Source organism: Apteryx mantelli, chromosome 1 (assembly GCF_036417845.1).
Source record: "Apteryx mantelli isolate bAptMan1 chromosome 1, bAptMan1.hap1, whole genome shotgun sequence".
NCBI classification, from domain to species: Eukaryota; Metazoa; Chordata; class Aves; order Apterygiformes; family Apterygidae; genus Apteryx; species Apteryx mantelli.
The window spans coordinates 133491917-133508489 of NC_089978.1; the positions used below are offsets into that span (position 1 = coordinate 133491917).

General features: G+C 37.5%; 1 protein-coding gene across 1 annotated transcript in view; it reads right to left on the reverse strand.

Annotated features, from left to right (window-relative positions):
• SPAG17 (sperm associated antigen 17) overlaps positions 1–16573 on the reverse strand; it is a 124755-nt gene that overhangs the window by 23531 nt on the left and 84651 nt on the right. The window contains exons 28-37 of the mRNA XM_013958151.2: positions 15719–15939; positions 15277–15421; positions 13950–14104; positions 13346–13531; positions 11021–11148; positions 10650–10780; positions 9023–9150; positions 6956–7138; positions 3901–4014; positions 1645–1690 (exon numbers count right to left, since the gene is read on the reverse strand). Of these exons, the coding sequence (XP_013813605.2) occupies positions 1645–1690; positions 3901–4014; positions 6956–7138; positions 9023–9150; positions 10650–10780; positions 11021–11148; positions 13346–13531; positions 13950–14104; positions 15277–15421; positions 15719–15939 (1437 nt within the window). The remainder of the gene's footprint in view (positions 1–1644; positions 1691–3900; positions 4015–6955; positions 7139–9022; positions 9151–10649; positions 10781–11020; positions 11149–13345; positions 13532–13949; positions 14105–15276; positions 15422–15718; positions 15940–16573) is intronic.

Below are 16573 nucleotides of genomic sequence, written 5' to 3' on the forward strand. Positions count from 1 at the left end.
CCCTACCCCATACTACCTGAAATATCTTTATGTTCTTTTAAGAAACCAATCAAATACTTGTGAATAGAAAAAACTGCTGACATTCAACCACTTTCTGACAGGGAGCAACATTGCAGGCCTCTGTCTCCAGCTGAAGACAATGAGGTGTGCTTTCAGGGACCTTTATTACTATCAGCTTACTAAAGTTGTGCTTAACTGTGGCTGTGAAGCAGCCACAATCAACATTCTCATGAAAGGAACTACTGCTTCAACATGTACAGTGGAGAGAAGCCGATCTTTCCATATTTAAGACTGTGGCAAGCTTTAGGTTTTTAATAGTTTCCCTATCCTGTGACATCTTCCATAAAATTTGTTACTTCATGCCTTCCACCCAAACTTTTAGTCCACAGGAATTCCCATGGTTCAAAAGATGTATCTGTGGCAAAACTTAGGAGATTTGAGAGATGTAATCCTGTTTGATTATGACAACATCGCTTAGTATGTCAGGAATACTGTAATTGTAAATTTCAAAATTTGATCTTTTTTGGTTAACTTTTTCACCATAACATATACTTTTATTCTCCTGCTTTTTCTATTTTCACATCTGTTTAAGACCTTCTCTTTTACACTATCTTCTTCATTGATAAAGCTATGTTACAAATGCAATTCCATTTTAATATATATATTTTTTTAAATCAGGAAACTGTGTAGCAAGCATTTGTTGCAGCAGTTTCTGTTTACACTGGACAGTGTGCTCTGGTATTTTTGTAACAAACAGAAATAACTCTTGGACAGGTAGGAGGAGATGAAAACAACACTCTAAAGGCTAGCATCACTAGGGGACTGAATACTATGGATTTTTCTATGGAAAAAGTCCATTGATATTTTAAAGAAAGAAACAACTTAATTTTTATTTGTACCTATTGAAAACATTAATAAATGCTAGCAAGTATCATATTTTTAACTTTTATAGAAAGTCGTGAGGAAAGACTAATATGTTATTTCATCTTTCCCCTGAGGCAAGATTGATGTAAACACCAAAATATATGATTGTTTGAGACCAGATTTTCAAATGTAATAAACAACCAGAAACTATCCAGTTACTTTGAAAAACTTGTCTGACATGTTGATATATGTATAAATCTAACCACATAGAACTGTGTCCATAGTTGTCATACCTGAGAAGACTCTATACATCTGGAAACGTGGGTCAAAATGACAAATACACATGCCTAAAATGGGCAATTAAGTAAGTGTTTTTTAGAGGTACTGTATCATTGATGCTAACAAATCCCAGTCACCTATGAGAATCATGCCATTCATTCACTTTCAGTCCCTGATGTGACTGCTTTGGAATACCTATTTTCTGAAGATGTGTGGTACTTACCATTCAAGTTCTTTAGTGAAATTCTGAAATATTTCAATAGTTGAGTGACACCTTTGTTCTCATAAGTTGGTTGACAGTTTTTAATTTACAACATTTTATAGAATGGACGTATCACATGTAAGAAAAGTATCAGGAGCAAAAGAGACAGTCATGTACCTATCACACAGATCAACTCACATTTATGTTCCTTCTTTAAAAAGATTACTGCAGTGCTTTACAATTTACTATATAGTATAGTATTTTACAAATTTAAAAGATAGTCATTCAAATGCTATTACCTCTGGCACTGAGATCTTTGGATGACTTCTCCAAGTTAGGGAAGGACTGCAATGAAGAAAGAATAATCATGACTCTGTGAGAAACAGACCTTGCAAAACCACCATCCTCTTCAAAAGACTTCTATCCTAAACAAGTGCTCTTTTGTTACTTGAAAATGTAAGTACAAGAGTAGGGGAATTTCAGTGTGTGACAAAACATGAGCTGGGAAAAATAGAAATGAGGTAGAAATTCTCCGGTCTAAACATATGTTTGTTTCCTTCTTGACCACCTACTTCACAGATGACTTTGTATTTTAAATGTTTGTTGCTTTTTAAATCAACTCAGCTATTTCATAATCTCAAACAGAAGATTTTGAAGGACAAGTCCTTCCACAAAGAATTTGAACCAAATCTAAAATTCATGGGCATGACAAGGAGGCACATGGGAAATGTGTTCAGGAATATGTAGGTTTCATTACTAAGGAGCTCTCTTGTGGTTGGTTTACAATAAAGTGTCTGAAGGGTAAAAGACTTTCACTAAGCTGTATTTTCCTTGCTTTATTGTCATGCTGTCACTGAAGCAGTTAACCAGAAACCAGAGTCCCTGTGACTAGGCAGTCTGTGGGTGTAGCAGAGCTAGGGAACAGAAGAGGTGTGGGAAGAGTGTGACACTGATTCCCATGGCATGGAAGATCCACAGCAGGACTCTACTGCTCAGAAAAAGTTGTCTGATGTGAAATCTGTACCTGGAAATGTGCTCAAGGTAGCTATGACAACCAACAATAATTAGTCACTAGACAAGTCCATTGGAAGTAAGCAGCATGTGAGATTCAGCACTTGGATCTCATCAAAGCAATGAGGTGTCTGCCTAGAGTATAGAGGTAGATCAAGCCACTGATAGATTACTTCACAGGGTTCCCCCTTCCAGAAGGGCTGCGAGTTCCTTCCTGCCATTTTGCCAGATATTTCTTTTCTCCACTCTACTCTCTTTTTAAAACTTGTATATGACTTTAAAGCACTAAAAAAAAAATATAAATGAAAGCTTTTAATATAAAAAAAAAGCTTTAGTTTGAGTCAGTGAATGAAAATGCTAGCTTGACTAAAAAGTTCAAAGGCAAATTCTAGAATTACATTTTTCTAAGCTTGAAAGGAAAAAATAATAGTTATAGATCTATCTAGACATCTAGGAAAAGGAAATTAACAGCATTAATGACCGGAAAGGTCTCGTATTTAATGTCTTTGCATGCTGAGACAAGGTGAATAGTTAGACTCTAAGCTTAGGATGACGTTTGTTTGCTACAGTACACTCACTTTTGAAAGGTGGACAGATCATCTGGCAGCGAACATTTAAATTAAAAGGGCTAGATCTTATTTTTCAAATGCCAGACTTTTTAATTAAGTATGTTTGAGTTCACTATATGCTTGTTATTTATTTAAAAAGTAATAAAAGTGTTTCCTATATGAGACAAAAAAAGAAATCAATGTTTAATAACTAGTAAAAATCTAGAGTGTGAATTTACATAATGCAAGGCAACCAGACGCAAAGGAAGCTGTAGGAAACAAATGTTTTAAAGAACTGAAATAGAACAAACTGATCATTCTTCACATAAGCTATAAAGTGTCTGTTTTATTCATCCTAATTCCCACCCACTTGAACTGCCTTCAATTTATCTTTGTTATTCAGCTCCCACTAATCTCACTGTTTTCTGACTGCTACCCCAATCCCTCTTCCCCTGTTTTCTCACCTTTTCCACTCCCTATTGCCCTCCCTTTTCTTCTCACGCTTTAATTAGCTGTGCAAATTAGCAGAGCACATTTCCCCAAAGTATAAGCGCTGCTCAGCACAGACAGGTGATAACAGTATTCCCCTAGACTGTTTTCACATTACTCCAAAAGCAGGTTCAAACTCTCAGTATGGAGGAGGTGGTGGTGGTTTAAAGATAGTCACCAAGCTGCAGTGTCAACAGACTGGAAATGTTCTCATCCTAATGTTGGTGGACATATGCATTTCAGTCTCTTTGGCCTGTGTGTTTGGGAACTTATCATTCTGAAGAGCCAAACTCTTAACTTCTTTTCAGTATTTTTTCTCCAATACAACAGTAGTGCCATTCACTAGCCAAGTTAAATGCTGAGCACTGCTCAGCATTAAATTACAGCAGAGCTGGCATTCTGCTATCCTAACATTTGTTACTTTACTAAAATGTTTTAAGGGTGACACTTGCAACGCAATGCAATGTATTTGTTGAAAAGAAGCAGTTAAAAATTATTTTTTCTCACCATGACCAGTTCAAGGAGATCTGCAGCATTCTCCTTTTCCTCTTCTGTTCTTGGTTCTTTTACATTCATCTCTTGCAGCTCATTTTCCTGCTTCAAAATGATGTCTATGTATTCCTGGTGTAGCAATGAATGGAGAAAGAACAGAAAAGAAGCAGATATTTGCAGAGGAAAACTTAATGGACACATACAAAGAGAAAAGGGTTTGTGGTAGTATTAGATCTGCATACTTTTCAATGTCATAAGGGCTCCTTCTGTGTGAATTTGTGTGAATGGGTTATATAGGTATCTAAAGGTTCAGCTGGAGAAATAGTTACAAAAAACCAACAGGTTAAAGAAAGAAGTACATGCTAAGAAAGTAGCACGTGAAGGTTTGCCAAGGACTATTCAGCTCTGAAGACTAGCAATCCTGTTGAATCTGCAGGAACTGATGAACTGAGGACACTAAGAGTCTGCTGAATCTCTACCAGGTCACTAGCACACATCAGCATCCACAATGAGCTGGGCAACTCAGACCATATCCAAGAGGGTGGTGGCTGCTCTAGAGCAGCTCCCCAGAAGCTTCTGGAGCATCAGTGACCTCCTGCTTCTGAGTGTGCAAGTGTGTGAGTAAACTGTGTGAGTGAATAAAGGAATGTTTTGACTGAAAGCTGTTATTAATAACAACAATTTGATTCTATTATTAATACTGAATACTGGCTTAATAAATAAAAGGTGTTCTAGGAAATACTGGTTGTGATCTGTGTCTCCTTCCCACTTGATCCTCTATTAGGGAAAAGGAAATTTACAACATCAAAGTTGAAAAACTAGGTTTGAAAGAGTTTGAAGCTCCATTTTTAGACAGAAGTTTACTTTGCCAGAACCACACTGAGTGCTGAAGAAAAGGACACTTTTCATTTTCCACACTCCTCTGTGCTTCAGAAATTCAGATGGAAAAAAGGGTCGCATACAGAGAGCTGCCTAACACCTCACCCTACTAGAAAGGTACATGCAATACAGAGCTTTATGAACAGAAGGTTCACATAAGTGATCCAGTTCCAGTTCTTTTTCATTCCTTCATATCCTTAAATTTTAAAGGACATGGAGAAAGGAAGAATGCTCTTTTCTTTAGATCTTGATTTAATTCTGACAAACTGAGTACTTAGCTTAAAATTTAAGATACCTGTTTCTCAAAAAATCCATAGAATAGATATTGATATACAATGAATAAGGATATTTTCATTGCAGATTAATGTAATTCTTACAAATGTCTCCTGTGTGCCAATAACTGCAATTCTTCTTTGCAAATGTAACAAAAGGTGTCTGTCTTTCTCTAACAGCCAACTACAGATCTGGTAAATGGAGAGACTTAACTTGGGATTTTGGTGTGAAACTTTTTTTAAATGAGTGTTGCCCTTGAAAGATCAGTATGCAAATTGAAGAATCACTTTTATATATCTCTAGACTGTGAAAGGGTAAAATTTAATCCTGATAGACCGACATGTCCCATGTCAGGGCTGAAAAGTTGTCAATGTTTTTCTATCGCAAACAGACCCTCTTTGAAATGTGATGTGGAAAAACATCTAACCAGTTACAACATGCTATTTCCTGCTCAGATGTCACATGCTATTAGCTTTCAAATTTATCAGTCTGTGATGCCATCATCAAAATAGACATTAAATAACTAAATTATAAAGCACATGTATTTTGTTATTCCCTAATTGGTAGATAATAGTGAGTTTTTAACTCTAAAATCTGTTCTAAGAACATTTTCACAGTGTGAATTAATTAAATGCTTTATACCACAACCGAGAAGTAAAGGAGGAAGCTGCTAACATAGATCAACAACAGAACTTTCAGATCCCATCTCAGCACGCTTATACATGAGATGTAACTTGCACCTTTTCATGAACCAGTCATTAACGTGGCATGGACACACACTTGGGCAGAAGGCTACACAGCTATTTGCTAGACATCAATAGAGCGACAAAACTCAGAAATTCAGGTTTATTGCTAACTGTGGCAGAGCATTATAGGCAGTTACATACGTGAAAGCCAATCAGAAGGACATTGTACATCAGTTCTGGGAAACAATGTGGGTGGAAGCCAGGGAAACTATGTTATATTGCAGACCTGCATTCAAGCCTCAGCTCTACCTACAGCATTCTGAGCAACTTCCCAGTTTGTTTCTGAAACTGAAATACATAGAAGTATGAAGTAGAGAAGAAGCTACATACTACTGTCTCTTGTTTCTTCCTTTTCCCTAGTTTAGAGACTACTTAATGAGCATCCCTGTCTTCTCTGTGGAACATTGACTGATGCTGGTGAACAGACTGTTCTTCAAAATGTCATGCTCTTGAGAGCTTTGCACACTGCAGAAAGGCCTGCTGCTCCAGAACCCAGTTTTAAGAGCTCTAATAAAAACAATCACATCAGAAACTGAGATAAAGTAAATTCTGTTTGAGCTTCTTTACTTTGAAGAAACCTACATTTTCCTCTTGGCATTTTTCTCAGTGCTTTGTTGCTCATTTGTTGAGTGAGGATACACTTAATATGTGTAAAGTGAGACATACTGAACCTGACAAACCATCATTTGGGAGATGCATCTCTGCAGAACCTGGAAATGTACTGTACTGATCTATGGACCTGATACATAACAAAGACTACAGTGTGTCTCAGTGACCTAGTCACTGAAGTAAACTAGAATTATGGTGGGTTAGAAATTTTTCTACAGCTTTACAGAGTTAACTTTCTAAGGCTTTGGGTAGAAAAACAAACTAAGAATAATAGATATTAATACTGATGAAAAGGAAACAATTTTTTAGTGCACTGTGATGGGTACCTGACTGTATCCCATGTATTTGCACAGAAAAGTATGTTCCAGGAGGAACTGGGGGAAAAGAGTTGAGCTGCTTCAGAAATAATACATTTTTCTTAGAGCACCTGTCTGGGTATGAAATGGTGATTGTTCTTCAAAAGCATTAGAGCTTGTCTCAAGCATATATTGCAAATTCATACCACCCAATTTGTCTGTTATCTGTTGTTCACTGGAAGAATGAAGTAACTGTGATTGTACTACCTTGAGGGAAAGCTGCAGCTTTTCTCTTAGTTCATCACTGAGTGGCTCATATTGGAATAGCTGACGGATTTGCAGTTTATTAGGACATTTTCGCACAGGTATTGGCAAGCAGGCCTGCTCTTCAGATCCGATGCAGAGACCCTTCCAAATATGTGTTTTGACTGGAGGACCTGTGATCTTCCTCTGAACATAAACAAGAACAAGCAAAAAGAGCAAGAGGCTACTTATATTACTGACTTGGCAGAAAGTTGTCCCTGTATCTACATCCAGCTGACAAAACATGAACTGCACTCTGAGTGAAAAACAGCTCACTGCATTCAGGACTGGAATCAAGAAACTTACTAAATTTATATTGAATGCTCTCACGTTGTGGTTATTCTAGAAAACAGAGATGACTCCTGGAATGTAAAATTTTAATCCAAATACTGAAAGATGTGTTTAGATTCTAGGTTGTTGGTTATACATACAGGTACAAAATGTAACTGGAAACACTAACCAGTGGACAGTGAACAAACTGATAGGCTTCATGTCTCAGCTGATAAGCACATGCTCCCTTTACCGCAGTGCAGATCTAGACAACATAGTCAGTAGGATCTTGAGCACAATTTATCCATCCTAAAACCTCTTCATTTGGCAAGATAAACTCCCCCTAAAATTGCTATATCACTTCACTGAGTATAAAAGAACCTAAGGTGACTGCATTTTGAGTGAACTCCATCCTGCACGCCCTGTGTTTATTTAGTTAAATCAGGTTAATATAATTGGCTCTCATTTAACCCAATCATATTTTCTAAGAATAATGCCTTCTTCATGATTTTAAGAAATAAGGATGATTTTATACCTGAGATAAGCGATTTGTGAGATAACAGTTGGGTTTCTGGTTCCAGTCAAGAAACACCAGCTCACCGGGGGTTTGTCTACATGATCTTTGTAGTGAAACTTTCCAAACTACCAAGATGCAGGACAACTGGTCCAACATTTGTGCTTGCATTAACATAGCAGTGAGCATAAGTTAATAAATCCTCTGAAAGTAATCATAAGGCTTTTGAATTAAATCTGATCATGTCCTACATCTTCAGGTTGTAGGAAAGTGAGCTCATGTCTGTCTAGAACAAACTGTGCAGTGAGACTCATGTAACCTGTGCTAATTCACCACATTCTGTGCTTCAGTGTTGTACCTAGAAGTCTGGAATGTAACTGACCTACTTCACCAGGAAGTTTTGAATTTAACTGAATCAGCTTCAAAGAGATTTGAAAATTCTCAAATCGAAACTAACAGTGATGTGGCCAATACTATGAAGAGCATTGGACTAATCAATCACCATGATCTCTAATGGATTAATGATCTATTAACATACAATGTGATAAACACGCATAATAAATATGAACATTAAGTAACATTTATATGCGAGTATCATGACATCACCTCGGCCAAAAGCTGAGTATAACGCAAACAGGAACTGTGTATAATGAACCATGCCTGATATGACAATGCAAACAAGAACCAAACATTGTGAGCCTTGGTATGGGCTATGGATCAACAGCAGGCAGGAGAATAATACCTGAAATTGCTGGAAAGATATATCATGGTATCATTATGGACTGATCTGATGGACAACCTGTGTAGACATTTGGCCATAAAGACCTCTGGTGCTAGAGACTGGGGTTGGGGTTATGTGGACATCTGACAAGGCGTAGAAGCCTGAGGTAGAACTCATTAGGTGGTGGAGCTCATCCGCTACCCAAGAGCTCAACACTAAGACTGGTTGAAAGGAATGTCACATTCCCCTGTACTTAAGCATGCCATCTTCCTGGAGTGGTAACCAGAGTGGGTCTCAGCTGATGGTATGTGCATGTATATGTGTTTGTGTGTGTGTGTGTGTGTGTGTGTGTGTGTGTGTGTGAGAATTTTTCCCTGACACAGCCTATCCCTTGTTCGGTCCGCTCCCTTGCTTGGTCTGCTGAATAAATTGAACTTGGCAGTCTCGCATGGTTTGGCGTTCTTTTTTCCCTGGTGACAAACATCTATAGCTTAAGCAGCAAAAGACTGTTTTGAAGCAATTATACCTCAAAAGGAGAAAATGTATCCCAGCTCCTTGACTGAAGATTTGGAGGAACAATACTCTCCGGTTCTTTATTCATTATCCAGGGAGAGGCTTCAACCAAAGGGCGGAGGATAGTAATATTTAAAACACCTGGTTCAAAGAAACATTTTGGTAAGAATTTATGTGAATCCAAAAATGAAGGATATATGTCTCAAACCTCCAGAAAAACACGCTTATCTAAGTGTAAAGAAAGTTACTATCAACTGGCAAAACTCAACATGAGAATGTGATACTGGTGGCCACAGATAATACTGGATCACTGAGGCAATTACAGAATAGTTGGACAATTTTGGATTACCCAGAGTGTGTTCAACAATAAACTGCATTTGCTACTTGCTCGGAGTCTTGGGTAACATCTCATTTGAATAGTGAGCAAAATATCCCAAGCAAGGTAGGGCAGACCATAGACCCATGTTTACTGAATATTACTTTCAGGAAGATGTACTTCCTATTCAGAACAAGCATAGGTCTTCACTTTATTTTATACTTTGGAATCAGACCACTGAATGGATTCAACTAGAGATAATGATTGTCTCCTTTTATTGTTTTGATTAATTTTAATGTTCCTCAAAACATTTTTTCCAACCCAAACCAAAAGTCCACTTTATCCTCTATTATCTACCCCATATGGGGACTTAGAAGTTAGGGTGCAAAGAAAACCTGTGGGACCTGTTACTATTTATCTACCCTTCCTTCAATCTGAGATTTGAATACTTTAATGAGAATCAATTTCCTTGGGGGCAATACTGGAGTGCTACTATAATAAATGACTGATGGTTGCCAGCAGGTTTTCTTTCTTTCATTGTCGTGAACAGAAGCAGCATTTAAAAATATGTAAAACCTGGAAGTGTGATAGGTGGGAAATCTCTTCCCCATGCTTATGATCGCAGATTTTGAGAAAACTGTTTTAGTATCCTATGGTTCAAAGCAGTCTACCTTCATCATCCCCCTTCTTCCAGGGGAATCATGTGTTTCTCTGTCTGGATTTTTTAAAATATGTTTATTTTGTTTAGGATTTACCTGTTACCCCACAGTGTATTTTATAGAATACAGTATCTGCAAATAACTTCACAAAGATAACTATCCATTTCAGAATCTAACTTCTTTGTACTGCTACTATCAGGTGGTTGTTTCCATGTCCTATTGGCATCCCCTATTTCAATTATATCTTTCCAGCTTCTTAATAACATATATTGAACTTTTCCAACAGCCAGACAATGGGTCCACAGCTAGATCATTAGATGAAGACTGTGAAACATTCAGTGTTTTTTGACAGTAAATACACAGAGAATCTATGCATTTGGTAATTATTTTTGTTTGTATGTCTAACAGGGGGTAAAGATATGGCAGTTGTCTGTCTGTTCATTTAGCCCTTCAAAGTGTCATTTATTTAATTCTATATTTCCCAGAGTTTCTTCCACAAGCTCCTTCTTCCCTATCCTTTAACTGCCAGAAGTGTGGAAGCCTATCTACATGGGAGAAACACATTTTCAAATTTCCTGTCCAAATAAGAGTTTTGAAGGTTCTGACTCCACCATTGTAATTATTTCTGTTGTTATTTTGTCAGAAAAGAAATTAAACTATCCTACCTGGACATTCTCGTACAGGGTCCTGCAAGACAGCAGTAGCTGGATCACTACAGGCCTCAGCAAGATGCTCTTCTACATCCCTGCTCCGAAGAAGTTCAGTCCCAGAACCATCAGCATAGACAATGAAGAACCTAGACCACCATCACACAAATCTGACCAAATCTAATGGCTTTCAAATTACACTCTTTTCTAGATGGCAAATAGGAAAAAGCACTGTGATGACATAACGAGAAAATGGAACTTCAAGATGAGGACATCAAGTGTGCAAATCCTGAGTTCTGAATAAAGAATGTGCAAATCTATGAACCCTGTGCAAATACAGCGTAGTGAAGAAAGAGTCTATGTAAATCTATGAAGCTGGGGCATTTTACCTGGGGACATGCTCATCACAAGTGGTAGGTTCATTAATTTCTGGCAATACTGATGCTGAACTTCTGTCTTCCTTGTCATCAAAGCCAACGCTAGGAACAAGCACAGATGTCCTGCCATCAGCCATGACCTATAATAGAAATTATATAAAATGATTTGAGTTACATGATATATTTTAAACAGGAACTTGCTTCTGAACTGTAATATGGTCTAGCCCAGTGAAAGAGACAGAAAAATCATATTTCAAGTTGAGCAGCTAAACATTCAGGCATAAAAGTAATGACAAGGAAAAAGACAAAACAAATGGTTCTAGACATGTCATAGAAATGCTAATATCACATGCTGATATTTAATAAATGCTCAAGGATTGTTAGTTGTCAAATAGAGCCAAACTTGTTTAAATTCTATCTTCAACGTATACATCTGCAAGCACTAACAGATGACCTCACAGAAAAATATACTCTTACTCATTAGACCAGGTAACTGCACACACAGACAGGCACTGATATAACTCTGTGAGTTATATATATATATTTGTGTATATGCATGTATAAAAACATACAGACACACACACACATATATACACACACACCTACATATATATAGATATATACATACAGATATACACACAAATATGTATGCATACATGGATATCTATGTATCTCTCTACACATCTATATAGTGGGCCCTTTTCAGGCATTCATTTACTTTAAAAAATATGGTCCCAGATAGTCCCATGATACTACTTACTGAATTTCTATAGTATTTTCCATCTTGAAAGTACCAAGTGATTATTAACTACATATTAACATATACACACAAGGTAACTAACAAAGAATAATAACCTACTAAGGAATAATGATGTCTCTATTTCTTAATATTGTCAGTTGAAGGACAGATGCCTTTGGAAGATACAGTTTGGACCAGAGTGATTCAAAGGACAGTTCATGAGCTGAATCTGACACACCCAGACCATACCCTTTTTGCTTTAGCCTCAGGTGTAACTAGGACTGAGAATGAACCTATCCTGTTACACCTGTATCTGGCTGCCATCCCTAGCAACCCTGTTGAAAGTGAGAACAACACTTGAGGAAATGGAAAACAGCTGTTTGTAATGGTGGGCAGGACCCAACAGCTGGATGCCTCCTACTACATCTGTACATGGTCAGAAGCTTACACCCATGAGGTGCCTCTGGTCCTGCATCCACCTGGTCACCTGCTCCACCACATGAGCACACTCCTTATCTTTGCACTGAATGAAAATGGGGTCTTGATATAAAAATAGCATGTAGTTATGTAACTAACAAGATACTCCATGAATGGCAAAAACAATGAAAGTTGTTTTTCCTACGGATATTCTTCATCTCAGCATCCCCTCATATTGCATTAATCTCCTTTTTCTTACTACACCCCATACCCTCTGTGATCACTTTTCCCACAATACCTTCAACTGCCTCACAGCCTCCTCAGCCTCCTTCCTTTGTTCCCTAAGTACTGACTGGGAAAAAGCAGGATGTGCTATGATTGATGCCAAGCAACTTCACTGCTAATTTGTAGTGTACTGATTTTGTAGGAACTTGATATCTACCCCTCTGTCAATTAGTTCAAAATTTATTAAGGAGAGATTGACAGATAGCAGAGATTTATATAAGCACTGTTTATCCAGTCTAGGAAACCAGCTGAAAAAGTGTATTATGATGCATATGTCCAATGGAGTCTTACTGCAATTTCACAGGAATCTGGAAAAAATGGCAATGATTACAATTGCAACAACAGAAAGGATACTCTGAGGATGTCATATTTAGAATCACGATGCTACTGGATGCCACACACAGGATAATGTTACTGACTCATGAAAAAAAAAACCACCCTTAATTAGAAAACAATATGCAGGTCACAAACCCCTAGACAATGTTTCCTGAACTCAAAACTAAGTACTAGCCTAATGCAAACATATCTGCCTTAGGTGAGAAAGGATCACAGTGCAACCAGTATTACTTTAAAAACGGAATCATTGTTTTTATAATGGTAACTGTCTTACCGGGCAGATTAGAGTGTTTTTATGAGGCGAGGTAAAGTGTAGACCATGTATTTTATTTCAACCTGTGTGATTTACTCTAAAGGAAATGGAAATACAAAAAGAAGAAATCCTGAGACCCATCACAGTCTCAAGAACATTTCAGAGAGCTGGTTCAGCAGCTGTTTCTTCTGGCTAGCCAGGCTGCCTTAGGAATTAGTAACAACAAGCCTACAAGCTGACTTTGAAAGATGTTTATGAGATAATATTCCTTAAGATGCAAAAACTTGCTTCCTTCTATGTATTTTACCTTGAAAAGATTTCCTTCAGGATCCACCACCTCACAAATAGTGCTGGAAGTGTGTTTCATAACATATCTTCCTGCTTGCTTCCCTTCTTGCTTGCTGATGAATTTATTATTATTATAAACTTCATGAGTATAAACTGCTGAACAATCTTCATCAATGAAAAGGGAGCCTATCCTCCTGGGTAAAACCTGTCAAAGTAAAAAGGAAGTAGGTTCAGTCCTTAATGGTGAAATCTTCAGTTTAGATGTAGCATGAAAATGAAGAATAGATGCAAATCAAGAGGATGGGTCTCAGACCTTTGCTACTAAATCATCTGGTTTGGAAGGAGAGAAAGAAGAAAGATGAGGTCCAGGAGATAGGCTGATGACAGTCTGTGTAATATTTTCTGTAACTTAGGGCAATTTAAGATTTGGATTTAAATAAAAGAGAAAATATATTGTTGTGAGCAAATATCTAAGTATTGGCAGAGTATAAAAGAGTCAAAGGAATTGGGAAGGCTACAGGGAGGGAGTTAAAATAGCCAAGGTGAGAGAAGCTGACGGTGAGGACATGGCATTCGGAACACAAAGATTAATTAAACTATTACAAACTAAAAATAATACCCACCTGATATGTTCCCTGTGGCTTTGCTATAATAGATGTCCCATCTCCAAAGATGGTACAACAGGTACTGTTCTCACAATTTGTTATAACAGTAGCAAACTCAGGATTCTCCACTCTCATACATTTCACCTTTCTTGTGATGGCTTCTGAAGGTTCATCTAAGAATACAGAACAACTAGACAGGACTACATGAACCATGGAAAAGTCTTAAGATTCAATTTGCTTTTCTCTCAGAAGGCTGGTCCTTTATCTCCTCAGTACAAGACCCTGATAAACTTTTCTTCATAAAACCTCTTTTTTCACATAGTTTTATGTTATATAAGTAATATGCAATGTTCACATTTTTGAACTGTGCACTTAACATAGGCAAATCCAACAGCAAAAAATGTCTGTGAACATCTGTGGCTGGCCAGGAGATCATGCTTAACTTTATCAAATACAGTATTAACCATAATGATCTGGATATGTGTACCATACAGGCTGGACTACTGAAATTCCTTATGCCTGCGATACAAGTACTAGGATGTGAAGGAACTCCTATTCAGCAGCACAAGCCATGGAAAACACATCAAACTGATATGCTAATCTGGCTACTGTCTTCCCATTGAACAGAGAGATCAGTGCAAGGCCATTGTTTTGATTTTTAAAATCTCACAGGGAAATATTCCTGTCTACCAGAATAACTGTGTTTTTTCTACACAATCAGAACTTCCTACTGTGTTTGAACACAACAGGCCTGATGTCCACCCAGTAAATATACACTCCATGTTAATTACAGGAGACAGAATTTGTTCAGCAAATGAACCAAACATACAGAATATACTGACAGCCAGCAGAAACACAAATTATCATTAGCCTCACTTGTTTCAGGGAAAAATAAGTTTCACTTCTGTAGGTGTGGCATTTTCCAGAGTCATATCCAAACAAATTTTGAGTATCTTCAAGGATACTCTACATACGCTCTGGGGAATCTGAGGATGCCCTGTCCTCATACACCTATTCAGTTAAGAATCAAATAATCTTACTTACTGGTATCAGGGAAGATGGAGAGAGGGCAATGAACATTTAAGAACTTACAACAGGCACTGTGGTCTCATGGTGAAGATAGATTATGTAAGTGTACACATGGAGAGAAGGAAATTTACTTGCTAGCTAAAATGAAATTTTTGCACTGAATACTGATGGAAAAAAGACTAAGCAGAGAAATTGAGCCCAGACTGTATTACTGTATTTGTTACCTATGGTATCAGTATGTGCCTTTTTTTAGTATATTTTGACAATTATCTGCTTCGCAAGATATAGCAGAGAGGTGCTCCCCTTTCGATTTTACCTGTTTCTTCACTATCCTGAGGTACAAAAAGTTCTTCACAATCTTGATAAAAAGTGGTGATTCTAGTACCATCAGCATGATCTACAACTCTGCTGCCATCCAGCTTCTCAACTATTATCACAGCATCGTCTCGTACAGTCATAACCTGATATAATAAAGGAATACTGATTTACATTAGCATGGAGATACCTGTAACAGCATCATCAGTAACACAAGACATTACCTACTGAAACTCTGAAGAAGCTAGGCCACTACAACTTTATCAATTTGAAAGACTGAAGATTCACATTTTCTTCTGAATCTAAAGCTTTTGCATTTTTATCTGTACAATAACACAGCCTGAAGGATATGTGTTCAATGAACAAGTTCTACAATGCTTACAATAGCAGCCATGTCTCTTAGCTTAGTAGACAGTGCTATTATAACACAAAAATTGTAGTACCGTTTCATCAGCTGGGTCAGTTGCCTGATAGATTAAGAGTGGCTTTAGATTCATTCGCTTTGTTCCCTCAGTGCCCACTTGAAAGCCTGAAGGGGTTGTTGTTATCCAGGTTCCTGACTCTTTCTCCTTAGGTCGCTCAGTATTAACCAGACACTGAACAGCATTTTCAAACAACTCATCCTTGTTTGGGTGTGTTAGACTGTTTCTGTGGCTGCCCTTTCCTGCAGGAACACAAATTTCTGTCAGACTTGTATCAGATTTCTGTACTGGACTCTAAGGCAAAAGACAAACATTAGTAAACTTAAAAGTTCCTGTAAGTATTGGCTTCGGCAGTGTTAAAAGAACTATTTATCAGGCTAGAGGGAAGTTATAAGAGCTGTTATTCAAAGATGTGTCCTTGGACCAATCTTATTTAATTTATTCATTAATGACCACAGCAGAAAAAGTAAATAGCATGCTAATGAAATCTGATTATGACATGACACTGGAAGGCATCATCAATGCAGAAGAGAATCTGAATGGCTTACAGGGAAAAAAGCACCCAAAACTATCGCATGAATAAGCTTGAGAACTAACATAAATGGAATTTGATAAAATCCAGTAGAATTAAGTTTAATGAAATAAGGACTAATAAAAATAGTTCCTGCTTCAGACACTTGCAACAGTAGAAGAGGAGAAAGACCTAGAGGTACCAGCCAAATACAGGATGACTACAAGTTATCATTGTGAAAAAACAATGACAAAAAGGCAAGTGCAATCCTACGGTGAGCCAGAAGAAGAGAGATGGAGATTCTATTGTGAAAGGTAATGGAGAGATCTTATTAGATAGATTAAGAATACTAGAGAGAATTCTGG